Source organism: Syngnathoides biaculeatus, chromosome 17 (assembly GCF_019802595.1).
Source record: "Syngnathoides biaculeatus isolate LvHL_M chromosome 17, ASM1980259v1, whole genome shotgun sequence".
NCBI lineage: Eukaryota > Metazoa > Chordata > Actinopteri > Syngnathiformes > Syngnathidae > Syngnathoides > Syngnathoides biaculeatus.
Genome location: NC_084656.1, coordinates 11,421,165 through 11,448,807, shown reverse-complemented (window position 1 = coordinate 11,448,807; position 27,643 = coordinate 11,421,165). Strand labels below are relative to the sequence as shown.

The window sequence follows — 27,643 nt, the reverse complement described above, 5'->3', positions numbered from 1 at the left end:
TGACTCGAGAAGCCTTTGAAACACCAAAATCGCATGCAAATGACAGTTTGGAATTGCTGACAGTGCGACATAGTTGTGGTCAATTTACTGTATTCATACGCTTACAGTATATTGTTACAGTTGACCACTTGGTGCCTGTTGCGCGCCCACTTAGACTGCAACACGGCATTTCCAGGTTTTAAGCGAGCAAGTTTCAGCTGCTGCAAGGCCATAAAAATACTATAAAAAAGTATTGCGTTTTACTTCTTCTTTTTCTTTTGGTTTGTCTCGATTAGGGTTCACCAAAGCGTGTCATCTTTTTCGTGCATCTTCCTCACTAACACCCGCAGTCTTCATGTCCTCCCTCACCACATCCATGAACCTTTTCTTTGGTCTTCCTCTTGCTTTTTTGCCTGGAAAATCCATCCTCAACACCCTTCTACAAACATACTCACTCTCTGCTCTCTAAACATGTCCAAACCATTTAAGTCTCCTCTCTCTAACCTTGTGTCGAAAACATCCAACTTTGGCTGTCCCTCTAATGAGCTCATTTCTAATCCTATCCAACCTGCTCACTCCAAGTGAGAACCTTCATTTCATTTCTGCTACCTCAAGTTCTGCTTCCTGTTGTATCTTCAGTGCCACCGTCTTTAATCCGTACATCATGGCCGGCCTCACCACTTTGCCCTTCATCCTAGCGGAGACTCTTCTGTCACATAGAACACCAGACACCTTCCGCCAGCTGTTTCAACCTGCTTGGACTCGTTTCTTCACTTCCTTACCACACTCTCTGTTGCTCCGGATTGTTGACCCAAGTATTTGAGGTCGTCCACCCTCGCTATCTTTTCTCACTGTCGCCTCACTCTTCCCCCTTCATCCCTCTCATGCATGCACATATATTCTGTTTTACTTCGGCTAATCTTCATTCCTCTCATTTCCAGTGCATGCCTCCATCTTTCTAATTGTTCCTCCACCTGCTTCCAGCTTTCACTGCAGATCACAATATCATCTGCGAACATCATGGTCCAGGGGGAATCCAGTCTAACCTCATCTGTTAGTCTATCCATTACTACCGCAAACAGGAAGGGGCTCAGGGCGGATCCCTGATGCAGTCCCACCTCCACCTTAAATTCTTCTGACACACCTATGGGACATCTCAAGGCTGTTGTGCTGTCGTCATACGTGTCCTGGACTATTCTAACATTATTTCTCCGCCACACCTGACTTGCGCATGCAGTACCACAGTTCCTGTTCTGTTTTACAACAATGCTTAACTATAGTTGTAACTTGTAATGCAACTGTGGTGGGGATCAGCAATGGTGTCGCACCGCTGCACTCTCACCGTGCTGTGAAAACCTCTGCCATCCTGGTCCTCCCCAGCAATGAATGCAATCGTCGCCATTTCATCATCCACAGTGAAAATTACAAATACAGTTGAGTTTTGTCGCGAAACAAAGTACACAAGTAGGCTGTATGTGACGATGCGTTCCACGTGCAGAAATAACTCTCACGATCAAACTCATGCGACAGATTCCAGTATGAAGTAGGCCTCAAAGGACGCCACATCCATCTGGCAGATGCCGTGATAGGAACCAATCAGACAAAACCCGTTTTCTATATTCAAGTTATTGACGAAGAGTGATCCAATTAGAGCAAAACTCATTTATATGTTTTATAATAATGAGAAATCCGCCCGTCTCAAAGAGCAATTCAAATAACTTCAACAAGGACCAACAATAAATATCATGCAAACTAGATAAAAGGGCATCAAATATAATACAATTAAATACAAAAACATTGTCGAAAGGGGACCTCTAAGTGTTTGGCCTATTACACCTTTAAAAAAATCTACTGGACGTTAACATTATTATAGTACATTGATTACTATTGATAGAGTTGTAGTTAGCATAATGTGATTTCTTTTTAGTGAATAATGACATACATGTCAGATGTAAATCTCGATTTGGGTGCTACACTCAGAGATCAGAGCAATTTATAGTAGATGATGTGTGCTGTTCTAATTTATTTACATGAGATGGGCATTTTCAATGAATACCTAAATCTCCTCTTACACAATCAAAACTGAACATTATCAACTTTTTAAAGGAAGACAAAATTTGTGATACAACTCTTCCAGTATATTGGATCTCATTAGATTCTGCAGATTTTCCTCATGTGGGTAAACTAGATAGTCTCAATTAGGATGTTTTATTACATTTATACACCAAAGAGTAAGTCTTAAAGTACAAAATGTCTGACCAGAAGAATATAACTATGAATATAAAATCTTTTAGCAATATATTACACTGTATAAAGGGGGAAAAAAAGACACGTTATACTCAAATATGAGATCAAATTGTATTACCAGCTTTGCAGGGATCCTTGTAGTCAATCTCATCATCAAAGTACTGAACTTTTGGATCTGTGTACTTCCAAACAGCCAAATGAGAGACCCGCAAACTGCACAAAAATAGGTACGCAAAAGCAAAGAGCATTATTTGAAAAATGAAAACTCAAGCAGAAACTAACAAATTAAAAAAAAAGATGGCTGAAGGAAGAAAATTAACGCCAAAAGTTCCTCGACAGTGTGATATTTCAAAGTGCTGTGGGTTTTTTTTCTCTTTCAGGTCTCCATTCTGCTGCAGAGATTAGTGGACATTCAGGATCCAGTGCACACATACACACGCACACACACACATGCACACTCTTACTGCAAAACACACGTCTGATGGCACTCACAAACTGTCAGATGACGGGAAAGGAGAATATTTTAGAACAAATAATTCAACATTATAGTATGAGCAAAATGCTGAATAAAATCTTGACTTTGGTGTCAGCAATATTTCATCTAAACTTTAAAAATGACGCGTGGGGACTCAATCTTAAATTATGAACCAAACACACAATTTAATTATTCAAACAATTTGGAAAATGATGAATTGTTTACCTAAATTCAGACTGTCAGTTTGTCAAAAAATGTTCTTGCAATGACCCAAAGAAATGCAGTATTTGTCCAGAAAAGTTCTAGAATTTCTTATTCTACTGATTGTCTGATCGATCAATCCAGTAATGGAGTTTACATGAATTTTGCATTATTAAAGAACAAAATGGTTTCAGGTTAGCGGCTTGTTTGCTGAGGTAGTCGCCGTTGGTTCAATAAGAGACTGAAAGTGCAGGCTGGGTCTATTTTTTTGACTTATGTGGGTATGACAGCAAGCACACCCTAACAAGCAGTGTTAGGCTATATGAAATTAGCTAACATTGATACTTTGTGTTGGTGATCATAGATGTATTGTCGTGCTACGTTAGTTCTGCATTTTAGGAGATGCATTGCACTTTTTGCACTGGTAAGTGAGCTCAAGGCTGGTAAGATTTGCTGACACCACACACAGTTGGATGGCTTGAACTCCATCAGTTTGGGCATTTTGGTTCAACTCACAATTGTACTGTTTGCCTGTACTATGTATTGGCACCCGAATGACTCATTAACACGTTATTGACGGTACTTTGCTTGCACATCCCGTATAAATAAAGACATAATTGCTTTAGTCAAGCAGGGCAGATCACTTTTCCATCCTTTTAAATATCTCATTTGCGGTGTGCTGTGATGGTGAAAAATCACAATGGAAAAAAAATGTAATGGGCCAATTTTTTTCCCCCCTGGGCAAATTCACTCATGCAAATGGTGAGCGTAAATGAGTGTCAACTCAGCAGTGGGCCTTTTGAAGGCAGAGGCATTTTGCAAGCACCCACCATCCCACCCACCCCCGTTTCAGCCTGGCCTCGGTGACCTTCAGTCTCCAGGCAACTACTTTGGAGAAGAGTGGTGCTGTGTTGGAACTTACAGGAAGTCACGGGTAGAAAGGAACCCCAAAACAGCTCGAGACTCCATTATTGACTAAGTCATTGTTTGGGCTATGGGATATCCCTGAAATGGCAATCTTCTGATGATGATTAAATCATGTCTTCCAAGATTGTGTGTTTCACTACACACTTCAGTGGAGCTACATCATGTGTACTGATTTTTAAAAAGTGCGAGACCTTAGAACATGACGAGGAAACAATTTGTGTGCTTCCTGCTCTTATATTGCATTATGTACATCAGATGACCAACACGAAAATACACACAGACTGAAGCGACGCCTCCTTCGAACCATGTAGTACCAAGACAGACCTGTGAGAGGCAGAATGGTGCCACTGGGGATCCAGACTGCTGGAAAATAAAGATGAAGAAATAGAAGACGCTAGGCTAACTGGCTAACTTCCAGTTTTGGAATCGAGAATCAAGGGTAATGGGTTTTTTGACTATTGTTGATATTTGGTAACACAAAAATGCTTGCAATATCTCTTATTATTGTTGATATGACATTTGAAATTTTTGTACAGATTTTAACAAAAATCTTGGAAGTTCATACACATTATTTGCCCTCGCAGGCCACAAAAATTAATGCAGCAGCCCAGATCTGGCCCTCAGGCATAGAGTTTGGCGTCCTGTAAGTTCAAGCACCACCTCAAACAGCAGTACAATTTTACTTGTATGGTAAAAGACATAAACAACTATTAAAAAAACTGATTTGTGACATCGCATACACTATACAGCTGGGGTGTCCAGACTTTTTTACCCTAAGATGAACTTTTCAAGCAGCCAGCCTCTCGTGATTTTTTTTTTTTTTTAGAATGACCAATAATGAAATAGAATAACCAAGTCATAAAGATGTACCCACTACGAAAAAGCAAAAGCGTATTTTAAAGTACATTGAGTATTCTTTATGTGTAAATGTATGTTTGCGTGCCTTGCATGACCGTATGAGACAATATTGCCCAACACAACATAACTATGAAAATTTTTTGTAATTAAGTTCACGTTGATGATCACTAAACACCACACGAAAGAAAATGCACATTTGGGCCGTGTCACTCACGTCAGTAGACTCGTCCAACTGCAGTGAGAAACACTCACAGGCTCCGATGTCCTTCCACACATCTGCCGTGTAACTGTACTCCTTGACAGCGGTAAAGCTTTTTTTGAAGATAATATTTCTACCTTATTTTTTAAAAGGTTGGAACAATGAGTCAGCTATGCCTCTTTGGCAATCTATCCATCTTGGAAGGACTTCTTGTTATTAACAATGTGACGAATTCGGAACGATGCCTCCGTGGCGGCTTTCGCTGTTGAACTAGATAGTGTGAAAAGTGACTACTGTGCAAACAATTGGGATTTTAGTTCATTCATTTTTCTCATTCTCAGCTCGTTTTTTTGGCGGAATGTCAGTGTCGTATTTGCCATGAACAGTTCGAAAATGCCGTGACACATCTCACTACACTGGCAGATGAGGCAAACGCACTTACAAAATGACATTGTGAAAAAAAAGTCCGCCTCACATTCCTTATGAAAGTGATACGTTTTTGTCTTCTTCTTTGCTCCAGCATCCATGTTTCCTCTTTGAAGTAATCCCCTGGAGTCTAACACATTTCCCCAGCCTTCTTTACGACATCTTCTTGAACTCATGGGAGGATTCTTCAGGGATCCTCCGCAGCTCCCAGGTCCATGTCTTCAAAACGGCTGTCTTTCATAATACTTTTATGCTGATGTTCCAAAATCACAAACATCTGTTTTTTTACCCAATTCGTGGAAGAATGGTGAAGATGCAAACCACTCGCATTAGTTTTTCATTATGTTTTACTTGCTGTGTATGCAGTTTTCCTCACTGTGCTGATGCAGTAATTCAAAGTATTTCAATATTTTAGCTGAGATCGCTTTTTGACCTTGTGGCAGTAAAATCACAGAATTGATAAAGAACAGCACAGCTGTAGATGTGGAAAAGCATCTTCAAAACTGGTAATTTAATGAAATACACTATGTTATTATTTATCATTGTGAATGCATGAGATAAATCCTCCCAGGACCAGGATTTTTAATGATTTATGTGTGTGATACAGCTGCAAATAAGTATTTGAACACCTGTCTATCAGCAAGAATTCTGACCCTCAAAGACCTGTAAGTCCGCCTTTAAAAGTCCACCTCCACTCCATGTATTATCCTGAATCAGATGCACCTGTATGAGGTCGTTAGCTGCATAAAGACACCTGTCCACCCCATACAATCAGTAAGACTCAAACTTGTAACATGGCCAAGACCAAAGAGGTGCCCAAAGACACCAGAGACAAAATTGTACAACTCCACATGGCTGGAAAGTGCTACGGAGAAATTTCCAAGCAGCTTGGTGAAAAAAGGTCCACTGTTGGAGCAATCATTAGAAAATGGAAGAAGCTAAACATGATGGTCAATCGGAGTGGAGCCCCATGCAATATATCACCTCGTTGGGGTCTCAGTAATCCTTAGAAAGGTGAGGAATCATCTCAGGACTACATGACAGGACTTGGTCAATGACCTGAAAAGAGCTGGGACCACCGTTTTCAAGGTAAAAAAAGTTGGCAATACACTAAGATGCCCAGAAGGTTCCGCTGCTTAAACTAGCACATGCCAAGCCCCGTCTTAAGTGTTGCAATTACCATTTGGATGATACAGAGGAGTCATGGGAGAAGGTTTTGTGGTCAGATGAGACCAAAATGGAACTTTTTGGTCATAATTCCACTAACCGTGTTTGGAGGAAGACGAATGATGAGTTCCAGCCCAAGAACACCATCCCAACTGTGAAGCATGGGGTTGTAGCATCATGCTTTGGGGGTGTTTTTTTGCACATGGGACAAGACGACTGCACTGTATTAAGGAGAGGATGACCGCGGCCATGTATTATGAGATTTGGGGGAACAATTTATTTCCCTCAGTCAGAGCATTGAAGATGGGTCGTGGGTGGGTCTTTCAACATGACAATGACCCGAAACACAGCTAGGAAAACCAAGGAGTGGCTCCGTAAGAAGCATCTCAAGGTTCTGCCAACGCCTAGCCAGTCTTCAGACCTAAACCCAATAGAAAATCTTTGGAGGGAGCTGAAACTCCTGGTTTCTCAGCGACAGTCCAGAAACCTGTCTGATCTAGATATGATCTGTGTGGAGGAGTGGGCCAAAATGTGTGAAAACTTGGTGAACAACTACAGGAAACGTTTGGTTTTCCCAGGTATTCAAATACTTATTTGCAGCTGCATCACACAAATAAATTGTTAAAAAATCATACATTGTGATTTGTGGATTTTTATTTTTAGATTATCTCTCTCACAGTGGACATGTACCTACAATGAAAATTTTAGACCCTTCCATGATTTCTAAGTGGGAGAACTTGCAATATAGCAGGGCGTTCAAATACTCATTTTCTTCACTGTAGTCTGTTGTGTCGTTTTTGTAAAAAATATATATTTTTAAAGTGCTTACAGTTTACTTGTCAGGTAAACACTCTTCAGTGGGATTTAGCAAGTCTGTTTCAATCATCTTTATATGTGTTTGGGGTGGTTTTATATCAGTAACTGCTTTAGACAAGGTTAATTCGCCCAGCTGGTTGGTTGACTTCCGGCTGCTAATTAGTGATTTGTCTTAGACGTTAGCAATTAGCCATGAGCTAATCCTCTGGGGTCAGAAGGAACTAACCCCCAGTGGGCCGACTTAAAGCATTAATTTGATTTTTTTGAACAATGGAAAATAGAACTATTAGGACCTGTGATGTTTTACTGAGCTGCGATGTTTGTTTTGTGTGGTGTTTATAAATATTAATAGTTCAAGAATTATACACACTTCTCTTCTTCACTAAATGGTTCTGTCTTTTAAGTGATCAAATTTGTAATCAGGTTCAAACAAGTTCAATGAAGTTGTCAAACTCCATGAGTTCACTCACCACTCGTGAAGTTATTGCTTTTTTTTATTTCATTTGAACTAACTAATGTTTTGATGCCAATTGCAATGTATGTGTTCACCAGTAAGTGGCACTAATGCCTTAAAATGATTTGAGACATTCTGCAGAAGCGAATTCTACTGTGTATGGGAGAAAAAAAAATCATTGATATTTTGCACTGCCAGTTTACTGATTTTACTTAATTTTACTAATCTGTAATATGTACTCTCAATTTAGTAATCCGTACCTTCACCAGGGGTCTTTTTACGAGGGCAACATGAAAAAAAGGGATGAAGGATAACAACATTCAGTTTAAACAAGAGTCATAGAATGCACTCCAGTCAGAATATCCGTCCATTGAATGTATGCATCAATCTGTTTTTCATACCATTTAAACTCACGAGGGTAACTGGTAAGAATATAAGATTCAAACGGATTTTACTTGATATACTGAGGTATATTTCACTGATGAGTAAACTGAGGGTACTGTTTAAATATAGGGAATAGATTAGTAAATTGAGGGAAGAGTAAAATGAGGGATCAGATTATCAATGTTTCTTTTCTCCTCATAACCTGGCACCAGGGTAGGTTGGTACTTTACTATACTGTACTGTAATGTCACCAAAAGTACGAATGAAAGTGTGAAATCATAACAATTTAGCCTTAATTTATGACTGTGAAATTTTGGCACTCACAGGAAGCCATGACTTATTCTGTTGCATGAATGGGAACAGATGGCTACACATTTTTATTTCCCCCCTTGTCATAGACGGATGGATAAAAAGATATATTTGCAATTAATAACTCAGACAAATGAAGTGACATTGGACCATTTACTGCAACCACCTCAATTGGACCCCCTGACAGGTCGGTTCTGACCCACAAGCCATGTTTGGCTGACTGGGCTATGAAGATGAAGTATGGCAGTAACAAAGCGTGCCTTCCTCTGCCCCTTGACAACAGAACATTCTGACATTCATTCTGAAACTATTTCATTCTGTGCCATTCACAACCTCAAACTGTCATAATGAGTGGAAATATTTGTATGAAAAACAAACGCTATAAACATAAAACAATCAAATGAAAACCAGTAACTCCGGCTTGCAGCGTGACGACGTACTCGTGAGCCTCGCTGTTCTTAACCCTAAAAATGTCATAAATTGAGGATCTCCTGTAAATGTAGAGTTTTGGTTAACAACAAAGCTGAATTCTGTTTAGCTTGTCATCTTATCATATGATAACGTGTGTTACGGGCATGCATTAGGTAACGTGGTGTGATGTTATGGCCCTAGTTTGTTGACAGGCTCGTGTGTGGAGAGAAGCGAGGGAAGGCCAGCCAAGGCTTCACTCCCCCTTCTTCCTGCTCACATCTGTTGCTGAGGAGATGGAAGTCTTCTGACTCCAGACTCTTTCATACCTTCACAGCATGACGAGCCGCGCTTGCTGCTGATTAAAGTTGAAAGACGAAACCCGGCTTGCACTCATGTTTAAGTTCTCCTGAAGTCATATACAGGACGAAGCTTTCTTTGAAATTCCGAGGAATGTCCCGGTGCTGGTGCAGGCAGGTCCTGCTTGGCGTGGAAGTGGGTATCGTCGTGGTGGTGTTGGTGGTCGGCACTGCGGGACAGAGCTACGATGGGAGGGAAGCCGGGTCGTCCTGCTACGGAGGATTCGACCTGTACTTTGTTTTAGACAAGTGAGTGCGTCTGTTTTTACTCATTCGTGGGATGGAAACAATGGGAGGGAAAAGGGGACATTTGCATGCTTCTGTTTTGACATTACAGCAACTTTTAAAATAAGCCCCACGTCCGACTTTGTGCATGACAATTTATATTATTCAAATGCAACAACCTGAAAAGTACACCCGTGTATTCAGTTGCATATTTAGTCAATAAAGTCACTGTGAAGAATATGCACGAGTAAGCACTTTTAAATGACTTTGTAGTTTGAAACACTGTGTTCTCATCTGTTTGGGAAAGACAGAGCTTACTTTTCATTGTGAAAGGCCGAGAACTGACATAGGTTTTTAATTTCACCGTTCATCAAAGTGTCGCGAAGTCTTCAGGCTCTTCAGTTATGTTATTTAACTCTCAATCTTCACGTTGGAATGACAACCCGAGTGCAAATTAGCAGAGCCTCAATAATTAGGCCGCAATTGTTGACCAATTGACGGACCTCAACATACAGTATCTATGCCCACCTGTAATCGGGGTACACACATACTAACAATTGGGTCAAATGTGATGTTTTTTTTTTTCTCCTTTCCCATTGGAGGCCAGATTATCAGATATATTTTAAAGATTATTCCAAGTGTCTGTCCAGTGGTTTGGGGTGTGTTGCGAGAAATTATTCTGACCCAGACCTTCTGAAAAATCAGCCTCTGTCGATAACAAATGTTTAACCTGTCCAATATTGATAATCACATATGGTTGTATGTTCAACACTGGAAGAAAAAAAAAATCGGTTAAATTAAAGTGGTATTATGCCCCTTTAAACGTGCACAAAAGCCTCATTTCAAACAAATGTCCTATGCCAAATAAACACTCGCCAGTTGATTAAGTAAACGCCCTCATCTGAGGACATACGTCTCACAAATCAGTCAACACGGCTGGTAGCAGAGTCTTACAAAGCAGGGAGCAATGAGAATCAAAGATGCTCGTTTATAATAAAATGCGCTGCAGGGATTTGGGTTGTCAAACTGCCGCCACGCGTCACTTATGGCAGCTGCAGCGCACGTCTTGGTCCCGGCGTCGGAACCCTTTCTCCATGAGAACCAGCTGTTCCAAAGAGCGTTTGGCTGCGCCGGCGCCGGGCTCACATCACAGGATTTTAAATGAAAACAGAAGCGAAAGAGGCTCGCAGAGGCTTCTCTTGATTTACTTATTTATTCTTGTGTTTACAGTTTCTGTAAGATAAGGATCTAGTGCAGTGGGTCTCAACCTTTTTACACGAAGTACCACCTAAAATAATACTTGGCTCTCCAGGTAGCACCATAAAACATCTACGTTTTCTTCAGCTTCCCAACAATGACAGCATATGAAGGGCTTTTTCTATTTATCTTCGTTTTCTTTGAACAGGTCTATAAAAAGTCCGGAGAAATGTACTTTGTAACTTTATTAACACCCCATGAGATGCCGATGTTTTTATCAACATGTTGTTTGGTTAGCAGCATTTCTCTAAAAGGACTTGACCGATGTCCATGAAATTTTGTGGCAGTTGTAAGGCGCGGGCCAAAGAATTGAATGTTGTGGATCTAGGATTATTTTGGAGACATTGTAAAATGTTGTTTTTCTTAGTTCCTCAGTGAATAACATTTTAGAGCTATGTAAGAAGGATATGGCTATCTGTGAAGGGATACTGGAGAATTTAGTGTTGATCGAGATCTGATTATTTCTTGTCATAGATGTTTGTGTCGACCCTCTACAGCTGGTTTAAAAATAAATAAAACTTTTCAAGGAGCTGACTCTCTAAATACTCTATTCACAAAGAGTTAGGGATTTTTGGCTTTTGGATGATATTTCAGGATGAGCCTAAAATGCAGTATACTGTACTTTAAAGGTGCACTTAATTTGACCTTGTCTAAAGTTTTGAATGCACGTCTAATTTTCCAAGTACTGTTGCAGTAGTTTAGTTCCCTAAAAGGGTTGAATGTCAAGAGTCACAAGTTAGGCAGAATATAAAACGATACCTCCTCCTGTGGTATACAAGCAATTCCATCCAAATAACATCTTTACAATAAACATTAGTTATGCAATCATTTGTTTTAAAACATCTCTTTCACTTTGATGGAAAATAAAGCTCTGGTGGTGAAGTTAAAGAAATCCACATTTGATTTAGATTTTTTTGTTTTGTTTTTGCATGCCATGCAGACAAGCTGCACCCATAGCCACATTGTTAAAATTTTACTTGAAGCATGAACCCTAATAATTCATGCCCCAAAAGAAAAGAAAAAAAAAAAAACCTTGCTCACCTCCACATGATACGTATTCCCTTCTCTACCTAAGAATAGTGAAAATGGCTGTTTGGTTTTCAGATCTGGCAGTGTGCAACATTACTGGAATGAAATTTATTACTTTGTGGACCACCTGGCTTACAAGTTTATCAGGTAGGCTTCACGGACTTTGCTGTGATTCAAATAGCGCAGAAATCGCTGAAATGTTGTTAAGCATCTTTCTTCTTGCTGTCAGTCCTCAGCTCCGGATGTCTTTTATCGTCTTTTCGACAGAAGGGAGAATTCTCATGCCATTAACTGAAGACAGGTGCCACATGAACAGACTCCATTATGTCTTTTAAATTTACTTATGTGGCATTTCATTTCCCACTTTCCATATTCTTGTTTTCTACCAGAGAGCAAATACGAGCCGGATTGGAGAGGCTCAGCATGGTCCATCCAGGTGGAGACACCTACATGCACCTTGGTTTGTCAAAGGTGAGGCATCTGTTGTTGTTGTTGTTGTTGTTTTTTTCCAACTGGTAAAAAATCCCGAGAGCTCACAATTCTAGATCCGCTTGAATGCATTCCCGTTGACTTTTCTTTCAGGCCAGTGAACAAATTTACTACAGCACAGGAGATGGTGAGTTCTGCTTTTTCACACTTCATCATGCTCTTTTCCCGCTGTGTCCTTGCAACCATGCATTGTATGTTAGTTCATCGACATGGCAGAACCATCAGCTGCAGCCAAAACAGCTTGAAAACACAGCTGCCTCTTGTTTCACACAGATACAGTCTACTGTACTGTATAGCGCATATGGGTGATCCTTAGTATGTAATTTATATTTCCTTTACGACATCAGCGCAATATCCCAAATTTCAAGTCACAATTACAGTAAGTACAGGTATTTGTGGAGTGACACGATCAAGGAGTGGGTGGATGCGCACCCTAGTTGACAACTCTGAGTGCCTCAAACTTTTTATTTAGCCACATGAGTACCATGCATTCACAAACACAAACGTCATTGGACATAAACATTACACAACTCTGTTGTGTCATAATTAATCATTTGACAGGTTTTCATGGTTACTGTGCCAGTTTGAATATTTCCATTTTTCCTCCTGTCTTTCAGGCTACCGGACAGCCAGCGTCATAATTGCTTTGACTGACGGTGAATTAAGGGAAAATCAATTTGATCTGGCTCAAAGAGAGGCAAGAAACTGTTACTATTATTAAGATGCCTGTCAAACATCACTAGTATCTTAAATGTTTCATCTACCATCCCTGTGGTGAGCAACACACATTCCAGCTCTTAAAATCCAAACCAATTTTTTAATATGTGAGTGACCCCATACGTTCTGTGCTTACTGATTTTTATAGTGTGTGCTGTGTACGCAAAAAAAAAAAACCCACACCACACCGCACAAACAAGGCTCCTCCGCCAAAGCAGATGTCTGTCATTGTACCAAGACTGACCAGCGAGAAGAGTAGATAAAACAAAACAAAGAAAGAAGAAATAGAAGAAGCTAGGATAACTCTTGGTTTATCTGGTAACGACATTGTAGTAGCTCAGGAGAACATCTTATCCACACAACTGAAACGCTGTCACACACTTGACTGAAACGTTATTTCCTTACAAACACTATCAGTGTGAACCACTCTTACATGCAACTGAAACACTCAGGGCCTATTGAAACTCACACATTACTGAAATATGTTCTGTTCACATTCACTACTAAAATGCTGTAATACTACAACATGAAGCACATTGATTAAATCCTCCCACACACTACTGAAAGGCTCAAAAACACTGCCAAAATATTTTTAACCATAGACCATCACACACACAATTGAAACTCTCGCACTTACTAACTACATAATTGTGACTGTGCGAGTGGGATTGCAGTTCTGTGTGAGAGCGGTTCACCAGTGTGACGGTGGGGAAAATGCTCACATTCGCTCCGGTTGTCTGCATGTGTGTCAGCCTACTTTAGACTTCTTGTCACGGTTGATTAGTGAGGTCATGCAGCTGGTGTGTTAGGTCACCAAAAAGTCGTGGTCTCACTAGACAACAGCACGGCTGCACTTTTAGTGAGCTGACCTTTGAGGGCCACCCTTATGTCTTGGTTATTTTCTTCAACGCAGGCTAGCAGAGCGCGGCAGTTGGGTGCCACCGTTTACTGTGTGGGAGTGAAAGACTTCAATGAAACCCAGGTGAACACGTCGGACAATTTCAAGCGGCTAAATGATCAGTCAAACAAGGAAGACGATGATAATCTCTCCACAGTTGTCCACCATTGCCGACAGTGAGGACCACGTCTTCCCTGTGACCGACGGTTTTCACACGCTGCATGTGGTCATTGACTCGGTACAAGTCGCATGCAGGCATCCACATTTGTGGTTAGGAAACCTGTTGTGTTTTTTTTGACCCATGTTATGTTGTTCTAGATTCTGAAGAGGTCATGCATTGAGATTCTGGCTGTCGAGCCCTCGAGCATCTGCGCAGGAGGTAATGCTCCAGTTATTTTTATGATTCACTAACAATATTGTTCCCGTCGTCTGGATAGCCACATTGTCAATTTTCATTGTAAATCTGCCTCTTTTACATGAGGTGTCATGTTGAGGGTGAACATGTTCTTGCCAAGAGAATGACAGACCATGAAATCATCACGCCTTTGAAAAGAGTAAATACAATTGTACCCGTGCAAATAAATCCCTTCAATATTATTTCAGAATCTTTCCAGGTGGTAATTAAAGGAAATGGCTTCTTTCATGCCCGCGACGTTCAGAAAGTCCTCTGCAGCTTCCGCATTAACGACACAGCGACTTTTAGTAAGTACCTGTTCCAAATGCTTCGACTGACATATAGTACATACTGACGTCTGGGGTGCGTCTAATATTTTAGTCACCTTATAGCTTCAGAAAGGTTTTAATGAGGCTCAGGACTGTGGTTTCAGACTATACAGTACATGCAAGTGCCAAATCGTTTGGCTTGGAGAAGCAAAATGGTCGTGTAGGGGGAAAAAAAAACCCTAACTGTGAATTAAGACGCCATTAAGCCGGTCTTATATAAAGTCCTGCCATGCTGGGCCAAACCAAGCCAAAGTTCCCGGCATAGTTTTTGGGTAAAGTGGCTGGTGAAAAACCCCCTTAAGAAGCATCAGATAGATTTCCCAGGAGTTTGGCGAGACACTTTAAGTCTCACACTGCCTATTTATTATGCAGACATGTGAGTGTGAATCATCTCTACAAATCAAATTAAATAACTGAAAGCACGGTTTTAGGGAAGTATGCTATGTGGCTTTTTTGGTCGTAAACAAAGGGCAAAAAGTGGCAGAAGCAGTGATGTATATGACATAAGTCTGAATTACATAAAAAATATATCATACTGAGAACAGAATAAGTTGAGGATAGACTGTCGATTGAAGATGAGAGTGTGGTAAAACTCCTCAAGCTATTCATAGAATTGAATGAAGAAAATGAGTTTTTAAATATCCTTCATCGCCAAAACCCTCATTGGAGCAATTAAACCAATATATTGAAGCCACTCCGGTGTTTTTGCTGGGAAAGATTCAAATCCCTGTCCCTCCTCACTCCCTTAAAAAGACCTCAGCATCCCCTCTCACTGCTTAGGATCAGCTGGTATACCGCTCAAGCCTTCTCAGATGTCCGAGGAGGGAATGCAAATCCCATCGAGGACGAGCGGCGTCTTTGCACACACATTAGACAGTCGCCTTCTTGGCCAGTGTAAATAAACTGCAGCCCTGCTCATTGGCCTCTTTTCTCACTTGCAAGTGAGGAAGTGGCAGAATTGAGATCCCCCAAAAATTGCTGAACCTTTGAAACCTGCGATGGGTTCATGATTTGAAAAGTATGTTTTGTTTTTACCTTTGTACAGTTGGTGCAATCGCTGCAGTTCCGGGTTTAAAGGTCAAATTCAAGCAGAATTCTGACAGGAAATTAATTGAAAGCAAAAAAAAAAAAAAAAAAAAAAAAGTTCCAAGTGCAGGTTTATGTTTGTATGTTTTATTTTATACGTCCATTTCCCATACCATGCTAAAGGTGGGGGACACCTTGGACCTGTCGTTGCTCAGTCACAGGGCACAGTACAGGCCATTTGGTTGTCAACCCCTTGTATAGTATATCATTTTTTTAAAAAGAGGCTTAGAGAGCACCTTTTTAGAAAGAACATGATGACAACCATTAATTAAAAAAAGTCTTATCATTGAACGTTTCTTTTTAGAGAAAAAAAAATGCTTAAAAACAACACCAATAGTTTGTCTTCTATTAGGAAATGACAGCTGCAGATCGAAGCAACAAATAGTTTTAACAGTCTGTGAAAACTCTAATAAAAGACCAATGACATTTTTTTTTATGTGAGAGTCTGAGTAATAAAGTTTGCCGTGTCACAATCGTGTTATTTTCGGAATAAAAGCAAGTCAAACCTGGGATCGTAATAAATGTTTCACTGCTCCTACAGTAGTGATGTAATCTGTATTTATACGCAAGTCAGAACGCACCATAGAGTAGCCATTAACCTAGCGTACAGAGTAATTACACACACACATTTATGTGTAAAAGTGAGAGACGGGGAGAGAGAGTTTTCACCAGCAAGAGAGCACTTTGGTTAACGGACAACGTACTTATCATTGCACAGTGAAAAGACCTTTGGTGGTGAGAGATACCTACCTGTTGTGTCCGGCTCCCGTTTTGGAAAAGGAAGGAATGTAAGTGAAATGTAGTACTGTGTATCCAATATAAAGGCAGCACCTCAGTTGCCGCTAATCTTAGTCAAGCGCTCCGTTTTGTCTGCAGGGCCGCCACGCTCCACGTCAGCATGAACAATGGCCTGAGTTTCATATCCAGCTCTGTCACAATTACCGCCATCACTTGCGTGAGTGCAATGTTGAAGACCTCAAGAAACAAAAGTCGAAAGTATATGAACGAATACTGTAACGATTATCACGCAAGTGCCCTGTTGTGCGACGACCGGCACGAAACGCTATATTCCTCTGAGAGCCTTCAGTTCCGTTTTGCTTCCGCTGATTGTAAAATCTTGACTGATTTAAAAAACATCTGTCACACATGCTGTCCACCTTCTGCTTTACGTTACTGCATTTCATGATATGAGTATTACTTTAATCACCATACAGTACAAGAAATTAGTTTTTCCCTTCCCGCCGCCCAAAGATCCCAAAATTTATTTTTGGATCAGGACAGCTTAACTGTCACCATGAGAGCCAAATCAAATGAAGAAATGTTTTCATCATCAATTGCAGACAGCCAGTCTAATTTTTTTTGTGTGACTGTTTCTGCCATCCATTATACACATGACTACATGAAAACACTGTTGCCCCGCCTCCCAGTTCTGCATCCTTTGGCTGACTAACCTCCATGGACATAAAGTGATAGAGCCCATGTTTTAAGAAACCCTTTTCTGTCTCATGCCAAAGTTACAAAGCAATAGCCTACTTTCAATGCAGGTGGGTGTCTCATAAAGGGATTTTGCAATCAACACACATAGCATAACTTAAAAAAACTCACTACGGAAATTGTCTTCAAATACCAGCGCTTGCAAATGTAGCTACTGTGTGTGTAAAGTGTCATATAGTATGATGTAAATGTTATTTTCTGGCCAGTCTGACGGCACTTTTGTGGCAATCGCACTGCTCATCCTGCTGATCCTGCTCATCATTCTTCTGCTGTGGTGGTTCTGGCCTCTCTGCTGCACTGTGGTAAGTAAGACGATGTGTTTACATTCACGTGCCATATGATGAGGTACACTGGCACACTCTTAGCATTGCAGGGTTTCCTCACCCTTTATCGATCTGCCAGTAGATAGTCACATTCACCCAGGTCATTTCTTTCAGGCCATTGAATCGATCGCAACTAGAGTGTTCTGGCTGGTTCCGATCTTGGAACATGTTGCGCCTCTCGTATGAACAGGTTTCATCAGTTCATGCAACGAGGTTTAGTTAGGACAGAACTAGCCTGGGATTTGAAGAACCTTATGGCACACCATCAAACAAAAATGTCACCCAGGAATTCTGTCTGTGCAAATATGTTATGACTGACAGTGAGACCCGTTTCAGGCAATTGTATTCACTGGTGCACGAAAGTGTTTTGGTGACCTACAACACAAACAAAATATTGCAAATAGCTCTCAATAGATCCAGACTTGAACACTAAAACCCATTGGAATTTAGTATCATCGGACCAGTGTACTTCAACAGAGCTTAAGGATACATGGACAGGTGCCACAAGCTGGCACAGTCACTTGAAGACATACTTGCTGTTTTGCACTTGAATGTTCTCTTCAGCTTGTCATTTGTTAGAAAAACAAAGTGCATCAAACTCCAGAATGAAAAAAGAGCAAGGTTGATGAGGCAAAAAGTGACGGACGTCACGAATGTTCCGAGAATAAATAATGAATATTTTGTTTTCACTCCATCACTCAGGCTCGCTCAGGCTCGAGCTGTCCAATGGAGTTGATGAGCATGAACTGATGAAGCCTGCTCAGATGAGAGGCCAAACACCTTCTCAGACAACCACAACAGGCCACTGCCATCGATTCCATTTTGATTTATGTTAATAGGGATTTGACTGATTTATATTTATGGCCTACAAGTGTTGTCATACAAATATTAATATTTGCAGTAATTATGACTCCACTGGGGCACTTGCATAGGTTAGTGATATGGGACATTCTGACTTGCGCACAAATTTGGGTTCTGTTGCTGCTGTTGGAACAGAAATATCTAATAAACCGAATTGCCTTTATAGTTGTATTAGAATAATTACATTGTTGGACTTTTTTTTTTTTTTTTTTTTTTTTTCAAAAATCATCTTACACCCTTTTATAATTCACATGCAGGTCATTCATGAGCCACCTCCACCACCCATAGATGACGACTTCTCTGTAAGTATTTTTTTTTTTTTGGGGGGGGGACGTGCCCCTGCTTGAGAATGAATTCATCAAATTTATGGATTACTCACTGAGAGGGTGCAGAATGTAAAACAAAACAAGACACTAAGCCACAGAAAATGAAGGTGCAGAATGTAAAAAAAAAAAAGAAAAGAAAATAAGCCACAGAAAATGAATGGATATTTCTAGTTGGTAATCCGGCTAAGAAGCAGACAAAAGGAGGTAACTACTATACTAATTGTGAGGCTGTGTTGGACATGACAAGACCTTAGCTTGCAATTTTGTTCCATTAAAATCGTGCAACCACGGACCTCTTTTGAAAGCTTCCGTCTGGTTTAGGACGACGAGGACGATTTTCACAAGAAGCGGTGGCCCACTGTGGACGCGTCATACTATGGAGGCAGAGGAGTTGGAGGCATCAAAAGGATGGAGGTACAGGAAGTCTGCAAAGCAAAGCTGCCACTTCGTTTAAATAAAAGAAAAAAAAAATCCTCATCTTTGCGCTCACTGTGGCAAAGCTGCAAGACAAACATTCTCAATGCTATCTAAATATGTCACCAACGATTTTCTTATTGTTTGGACGCCCTTCATAGTCCACAGTTCTCCAAATCCAGACTGACCTTCAACAAATATCCTAAACTTTTCCAAAGTTTCTAACTGATTTTAAACATAGCTAGCTCAAAATGTCTAGCTCATTCATCCTGATGGGTCTCACTAAATCTTCGCATTCCAAGAATTCTCTTTTTATTCTCAGTGGAGAAATTCCCAAAGAAAGTGTGGAATTTTTCAAGTGACTCAAACCATTCCAACTCCTTCAGGAACAATTTGACATCTTCCCACATTTTTCAGGAGCCGAGTCCACATTTCCCATGACAAAATTCCCAAATTCATTTTACAATTTTACCCAAACTTTCCACATTTTTAAACCGATTAAAACCATTCTAACTTCAAAACATCCAGCACATTCTGGACATAGTGAAACAATTTTTCACATCTCACTTTTTACCGAATTTCAAGTTTTCCCGGACACATTTCCCAAAGGGAATGGAGACATTTTCCAAATGAACCTCGACATTCCAATTTTTTCAAGTGATTCAAACCATTTCAACATGTTCCGCCTGTTCAGAGCATGTTGGGATGTCTCACTTTTTGCTGAGTTCCACCTTTTCCATGGGATGATTTCCAAATGAATGGAGACATTTTGCAAATATACCTCATTTTCGCCAACTTAAACTGTTCACCTCATTCATGTCATATGCCCTTTCCTTACTTTTCATACTCACTTGCGTTATATTAGCCTAGCTCCTTAGTTAATATGTTAGCATTTGATTAGTTCTAATTGTACAAGTACACAGATTCTACATTTTGAAATTTTCCACGCCTAAAATTCAAAACTTTGATATTTCACTGAACTCTACTAAATTTCAGTTCAGCGTCGGCACATCAGCATTCACATGCAATTTTGGAAGAAATTGCATTCATGAGTGAGATCACAGTTTTCCTCATTTGTTTTGAGCACAATAAAAGAAAATCAACCCTGGGACTTGTGAGCTCATCCAAAAACGCAACGTTTCCAAAATATTAAACAGAAAGGCGAGATTAATATTGACGGAGATGCAACAATGTCACAACTGTGCCAGAAATTCACTTAGCATCCAATCAGATTCCACTGATGTCATTCTTCTGCTGTTCAAAGCTACTAGACAGCTTATCGCATGTCTTTTTGCTCTGAAATGTCGTGTCGTTAAAAACGCATTGCACTTTGAAGTGGATTTTCTTTCCGTTGGCATTCTCGCTCAGCGAAAGCATCTGTCAGCATTTACTGTACGTACACTTTCCTCTTCAAAAGTGAGACGAAGCAGATACCCGGCGAGGTCAGGAAGTCGCAGCGTGACCCGATGTGTTGCTGTGCTTTATAAAAACTGACAGCAAGGCTTTCACTTAATTGGTGAGTTCTTGAACCGCACAAATGAACGTGGCCAAGAGGTTAAGAGGGTTCACGTCTCACATCTGTCGTCCATGATGAAAGTCAAGGAGAGAGCGTGTGGCGAAGTCTCGGTGTCTGGCGTTCTGGAAGCTCGCAAACAGAGCCGTGGAAACTATGGACGTCTTTGTTTGGAAGTTTCTGAGCCAGGTTGAAGCTTTCCTGACTTGTCAGTGGCAGCTGTACAGGACTACATTTGCGTAATAGACTGTCAAGGTCACTTTGACATCATCGCTTTCACCTTCGGCGTTCTGGATATTTTGTGTCGCTTTAGAAAAAGTTGCACTATTCTGTTGTGGCATTTTCTACGTTGGAACATGTCGTTGTGTGGTTAAAATGGGGTTAGGTTGGAATATTTTACTTTAATAGACTTTTAAAAGAGGGATTCATTGAATTCCTTGTGAAGCCAAACCTATGAAGTTAAATACTATATAAATGAAAAAATTATGTACAATATGTAGTTAAATGCAGGACAGCATTTGGAGCCCCTATGCTACAAGTGTGTGGAAATAAAATGAAACTTGCAAAATATGCAAATTCATCCTTCAGTCACTAAAATCAAGTGAAATAGATACAGTGATACAGAGAAATGCTAATTGTTCCGAACCGTGGCTACGATGTTCTGTCTTACCAGCGTAGGTCTGTCGAAATATGTATTTGTGAAAACGGTCCATGACCCAAAAAAGGTTGGGGACCGCCATTCTGTTTTGAAAAAATAATAATGTCAACGATTACTCGACTTCAACTCGACATTCTTTACAATATAATTGAGTTAAAAAAAAATATATATATATCAATATCTGTCAGGAATGGGAGAGCAGTTTTACTTTATTTTTCTTGTATTATACAGTGGATAACTTTTCTTCCTACATATATGGCAGTTTGGGATTGTTAAAGTACTAATTTGAAAAGTTCTTGTACTGTTCGAGGTTTCATGTGCTGACAGATTGAGACTAGAGGAAATTATTTCACTTTACAGAACAATTTAAAAGACGACTTGGGACCCTGAAGGGATTACGTTCCACTTTCAAGGTTTCTACTGTACAAATACAAATGAGACGACCAAATTGCGACGAGCCAACTGGTCGATTTTTCTCAACTTCAGGTCCGCTGGGGTGATAAGGGCTCCACCGAGGAGGGAGCAAAGCTGGAAAAAGCCAAGAACGCTCGTGTTGTGATGCCTGAAGAGGAACTCGAGGATCCTCCGGCGAGATCGCGTTACCATGTGAAAAAACCCGTCCATCCTCAGAAGTGGTACTCCCCCATCAAGGTGCTTCTGCTACTATAGCTCCACTCGCGGTTTCGAAACATGTAAAACAGGAATTTTGAAACATTAAGCACACTTACACAATGTAATCAGCACTATGTAATTTGTACAGTAGCCAAATTAGTAAAACCCAAATTTAACAAAACACTGTGATGCAGCATAGTTTTACATCACTGCAAACTACAACTACAATGATAAACTACTGTTGGATTTACACCTTCCAACAAAAATGAAAAAGACAAACTTTTGATGCTTGATGTCAATGTACCTAATAAATTGTCCGCAGAGAGAGCATGTTCAGAATCTTATAACTGCTGCCAAGATTTTTAATGGGGGTTTCATTGAATCCCACCCGAGACCTGCTCTGCATGACAAAAATAAAAGATGCCAGACGCTAAAAGAACGGAATATATAACCTACTGTTTATAAAGGGAAAATATTGGAACTCTTTTTAATTGACACCAAATGTTTCAAAGTTGCCAGGAAATAGTTCGATACAGTGTCCTTTCTAACTTATCAGTCAGCTGTAATAAGAAACAGAGCTGAACTGAGCTCACTCTTGAATTATGGAATCTTTTCAACATATATATATATATAATTAAAGAATATATATATATTTTTTTTACATTTTAGTCACTAACTCACAACTTGCAGTGTGCAAATGAAAAGAAAAAAAAGTGAAAGCAAATGGCAGTCGGACTCACTGTCATGTCTTAACAGTAGCAAACAGAGTGATTTTGATTTAAAAGCTTGTTTTGAACGCGAGCCCTCAATACACTGACTGAGTCAGCTTGTACTGCAATGTGTGTGCGCTCAGGGCAAACTGGATGCACTGTGGGTTTTCCTGAGACGAGGCTATGACAGAGTGTCCGTCATGCGACCTCATCCTGGAGACAAGGTAAGAGGTTATGAAAAACAAACAAACAAACAAAAACATTTTATTTAAAAATGCACCTCAAATGTTGCACTAAATTACTGAGATTGAAATGCTGTTGAAGTGAGATGAGGAGCTTCATGGAGTGGACACCGTGTCAGTCACTCACATTTGAAAAATGTACAGGTGTGGTCAGTCATGCTTGCAGATAAAGTTGTGGGTGTGACTAGGGATGGAATCTCAAGACCTTAAAATAACTTACTGGATGAATATAACATAACTATAAATGGTAACTGATATGAGCAGAACATGATATAAAATGGTATTTAAAATTTTTCATCAATGAAAATTCTTGATCTGACAAACTTTATCTGAAGAAAAGTTAAGTGCACTGGCCTGTCAAGGAATAAACATGAACAGTCCATACCCGCAATGTTTTGAAAATGCTGAAAGTTTAGTTTAACATAATTGGCGTTCGTGACAACAAGCTAGCCATTCATTGTCAACAAACATTCCTGTCGCCAATCGTGATGTGTTGTTGTGGGAGAGGGGGTGGGGGGAGCAGGCATTGCCGCGATTGCCGTAAATAGGAGGCCGGTTTGCTAGAACGCGCCTTTATGTGCATGCGCTCGACGTATTGGCCACACCTGAATCAAGCGACGAGGTGGATGATAGTCTGTCTTTTTTTTCCTTTTCTTTTTTCTTTTTAATTAACGCTGTTGCACTGGCTCGCAATCGACGCAATGAGCACCCCTGGTGTAAGTGAATTTCCTTTGACATGGCTCATGATGTTGATGACTTTCGACGTAAATGCGCTCGCAGTACGTGAAGCAGCTCTGAACCTGCGCTTACGGCCTAACTTCCGTACATGCTCATTTACTGTTTCCGGGTGAATACTGGTTGTTTTGGGGCAGACTTGTTTAACCAACAAAATTTATGAAATAAACACGTAAATTTATGTCAAGACTACACAAAATAAGCAACGTCTTTCAATATCTATTTTTTCTACTCGTAACAAATTTTACGCGGGTGATTTTTCGTGCTTGACTTTGCAGATTTGCGAGCATGGAGGCACGCGGTGACGCGCGACAAATGTGAGTGAATGCCGTGTGGATTCTGTAGGAAATAAACTTATTGGTGGGGGTGGAGAGAGTTGAATCTCCAATTGCTTGCAGACTTTCAGGGGGACACTGAAATGGTCTTAAATTGAACCGAATGTGGGCCAGACCAATGCAAAAAAAAAAGAAAAAAAAAAGACAATTTGATGCACATACCAATTTGATGCAAAACACGCCGCCACTCATGAAAATAGTTGGCAAGGTTGCACGCTGTGCGAGAGTTCGGTCGCATCGCTCGGTGTGCGGCAGGCCGAAGACTACAGTGTCATCATAGAGTGTCATTGATTTAAATAACTTGTTGTTACACTTGAAGGACAACAATTTAGTTTGGTGTGCTTGTTTTGAAATCCAAACAGCTCCGAGGCGGACAAAGCAATCCATTGTGTTCACACTTAGAGGTTTCACCGCATCAACAGAGTCTGGCAGCATGTTACCATTCATCAACTAACAGATAATTAATATAGAGCATGTTATTTAACAAGGCCAAAGGTTAAAAAACAAAATAACAGCTTAATGATTTTCCTCTTGAATACTTTTTTTTTCCTGCAGAAGTCATTAAATAAATGCCTCCTCCAGCTCTCAGCATCAGCCTGGCGGAGCTGGCAGGAATGTTCTCTTATTTCGTGACACTCACTCACTCACGAAGGCATTTTACACGACTTTCCATGTGCACAAGCTGCCAGTCGCTGTGCTAGCGGACTTGGAACAATTCAAGCGGCAGCTGTTTCTTGTCTGCTTATTCAGGAAAGTGAACCCCCGTTTTTCAGGGTAAATACAATCCAGCCCCAAAATCTCCAATAAAAAGGCACCACAATAATAGCGATTTTATATGTTCTACTCCTCCCAAATGCTTGAAACTTATTAAAACACAGTTGGGCCGCAGAAGGTGACCCCCAATCAAGCGGGGGAGGGCTGTATTATTTCTTTGCTTTGAATTGCCCCACTGATGTGCCACTGTTATGCGTCAAGGGCAAGTGCATCAATTTCACACGGAGCAAGTCCAGCCAGGCTCCTCGCTACCCAATCTGCAAGCATCCCTCCACGCACATCTACACTCTGCCCTACAGCCCCCGGTGTCGGCCTTCCGATTCGGACTTGCCCCCCTCCCCCACCGCCACGCTGCCCCCTCTGCCCCACTCGCCTCCGCCACCCTTCTACACGCCCCCACCCTGCAGAACTCTGCCCTCCATCTCTGTGCCCCCTTCGCCCACCGCCTCCCTGCCCCCGCCGCCCTGTAGGGCCCCGCCCCCGTCCCGCCCGCCGCCACGCCCCAGCCACGACGACTACTGACGCGTCCCGAGTCAAATGGAAACCTGAGCGCACTTCTCTCATCGAAAGGGAAAACGTTTGGACTTTTTTTATATTACAGGGGCTGATGTGCAATTCATTGTTTTTCATATTACACTAAACTAAGTATATTGCAATGACTTATTGTTGATGTTTTCGCTTTGGACAGTGAACGATTATCTTGCATAGTATCTAATCTCTGTCTCATGAAAAGCATGTAGAACTGAATATGAAAGGTCAACACAATCTGCTCCAAGAATCTGGTTGTCTTCAAGTTCAAAATAGCAGAACTGTTTGTTCCAAAACTGTTTTCCTACGGGAAATATTAGAGATCAAAGATAATTAGGAGACTACTGCAATGTTGGCAGCTCCTCTGATTTTGCTATTTATAGGGAAATGGTAGGGAAATCAACATCTTTCTCGTTTAATTCACATATTCCAAACAAAATTTGTCACTAAAAGCATTTATTAAAGAGGTCAAAATATCCCCCCAGCCCAAAAAAAAAGGCCAGTGCGTGTGTGCACGTGTACAAAGATACTTAAAAATAAAACTAAAATTAAAGTGTAAAGCTAAAATTAAAATGCAAATAAAAGAATCTACCATTAAAATATATTTAAAACGAAAAATCTAAAACTGATTTCTTTAGTTCATTTATTTTCATCTCAGTGACATGCGTTTGTAAAAACATCCCAAGGATCAAGAATTGCAGCCACTTTACAACTTGCTTTTTTTTTTAGCAAAGCTGAATTCTGTTTAGAGAAGGCGGTTCTTGTTATGCAAATGAACCACTGCTCGCCCCACCCTCATCTACTGGGGGCCAACTCTGAAGAAAAAAAATGAGAGTCCTAAAAGGTTATAAAATGTCAAACCAATCACACCCAGCAGTAACTTTGTCCATACTTTCCGTGTAAATTCACAGCAATTTCCAAATTGTATGACCTCTATCCCAGTTTTAGCTTTCTTTATCTTTGTATGAGAACACATGCACGCTTTTCGTTGGACAGCTAACTTAAACGAGCCATTGAGCGCTATAGCAGGCTAACTCCAGTTGTTTGTCATTTTGCAGGTGAGTGATTTCAAGTTTATGAAGGAAACTTGTGATTTCGGCTTTGGAAGTTTTGTGCAATAGAAGTCCAATTCCAAATGGCACTCAAACCCATCAATATTTCACGAAAGGTGATAAAATAACACTCACTTGTAGCTACTAACATGCACTGTTTACTTTTTGAGTTGTGTATCAAACTCTGAACTTCATTTTCTGGGAGTTGAAGCCTGGTTTCATGGGTGTGGCCATCTTGGAAATGGGACCTGGTTCAGTGTTCAAATGATGAATTAGGAAAAGTGATGAGTGGAATGATGGACTGGACTCCTTCTGTCAAAAATTGGAACAAAACCTTGATTTAGGTGATTGGAAAAATATGCCATTTATTCATTTCAGTACTTAACTTGAAAATTGAGTTAAGTACGCATTTTAGCTGTCAGTGGCTCCAAAAAAAAAAAAAAAAACATTATGAGCGCTCCTTAAAAAAGGAATGATGGTTTTGCTTATGTCAGTGTGAATGAGTAGATATGTGTGACATAATTCCACTAATCCAGTTTTGTTTGTTTCTTTGCTTGAACATGCGTTCCACAAAGGGGAAATCTGGGGTGTAAATATGTCAATTAATCCCCTAACCCTGTAATAATTATTGATGTTTCAAATAAATTCTTTCCTTGGTTTTTATGGAAACTACAACAAGAAAATAATAATTAAGTATTTTCATTCAATATGATGAATCAGAGAGCCAGGACATAAATCTCAAAAGCTGTCATAAACTTAAAAAAAAAAAAAAAAAAAAAAAGAATGGTTTGCAGCGCGAGAACTTAACGTCACAAGATTTTTGCGGTTTGTCTTTCTGGAAAAATCAGCATGGGGCTCAATTCAGTGCAGCGCCTGGAGGTTGTCAAAGATGACTCAAGAATGAGATGTTTTGCTACCTGCTTGCTTTATCCGTCTCAAAGCTTTGATGGATGACTTTGTTTATCTGTTTATGTGTGAGCCATTTCAATTGAGGAGCACATGCCGTACAAGTTATGAATCCATTTTGACAAGTGTGCTTACAGTGTTTGGTTTAAAAACAACAACTCTATATAATCTTGCTTTTTGCTGCCCTGGAAAAAGCGAAGAATCCAAAGAAGATGGAGTTGGTGATAAACAAGATCACACAGCAGTTGACAAAGAATGAAGGAGGTGGATAACAAAATGACCTAAAAAGCTTTTTTATTAGCTTTTGGTACCAAACGGGAGCAGTTATTTCTGACTTTGGAAAGATGTGACATAACAACCGGTAGTCTGAATTCCACAAAAGCTGTCAGGAAAATGTCTTCATTTTTTTGGGGTCAATGTTAAAATGTTGGCCAGACACACACACAACACAAGGTTTTGTCTTTAAACGCCAATGCAAATGTCAGCCTCACAGATGTCATATGTCGTCAGGGTACACACTTGTGTGG

At 40.4% G+C, this 27,643-nt stretch overlaps 2 protein-coding genes across 10 annotated transcripts in view; one reads left to right on the top strand and one right to left on the bottom strand.

Annotated features, from left to right (window-relative positions):
• LOC133490833 (bone morphogenetic protein 1-like) overlaps positions 1-5,238 on the bottom strand; it is a 20,501-nt gene extending 15,263 nt beyond the window's left edge. The window contains exons 1-2 of one of the 5 annotated variants that reach the window (XM_061801384.1): positions 4,902-5,238; positions 2,345-2,439 (exon numbers count right to left, since the gene is read on the bottom strand). In XM_061801384.1, coding sequence (XP_061657368.1) covers positions 2,345-2,439; positions 4,902-4,963 — 157 coding nt within the window. In that variant the 5' untranslated portion in view covers positions 4,964-5,238. The remainder of the gene's footprint in view (positions 1-2,344; positions 2,440-4,901) is intronic. The other 4 variants (XM_061801380.1, XM_061801379.1, XM_061801383.1 and 1 more) reach the window with 4 other exon arrangements.
• On the top strand, positions 4,188-27,643 carry LOC133490835 (anthrax toxin receptor 1-like). 5 transcript variants are annotated; one of them, XM_061801387.1, is made up of 21 exons: positions 4,188-4,268; positions 4,414-4,472; positions 5,407-5,523; positions 9,266-9,458; positions 11,796-11,867; positions 11,950-12,021; positions 12,110-12,191; positions 12,303-12,336; positions 12,827-12,906; positions 13,840-13,908; positions 13,982-14,062; positions 14,143-14,203; positions 14,428-14,526; positions 16,352-16,421; positions 16,510-16,588; positions 17,334-17,429; positions 18,569-18,613; positions 18,959-19,051; positions 21,709-21,873; positions 22,688-22,768; positions 24,412-24,966. In XM_061801387.1, the coding sequence occupies exons 3-21, from the start codon at positions 5,487-5,489 to the stop codon at positions 24,487-24,489; spliced, it is 1,587 nt and encodes a 528-aa protein (XP_061657371.1). In that variant the 5' UTR covers positions 4,188-4,268; positions 4,414-4,472; positions 5,407-5,486; the 3' UTR covers positions 24,490-24,966. The 5 variants fall into 5 exon arrangements, with proteins under 5 accessions (XP_061657371.1, XP_061657372.1, XP_061657369.1 ...); XM_061801388.1 differs by lacking the exon at positions 24,412-24,966 and adding an exon at positions 23,800-24,400 and having other exon boundaries at positions 4,189-4,268; XM_061801385.1 differs by having other exon boundaries at positions 4,197-4,268; positions 24,832-27,643.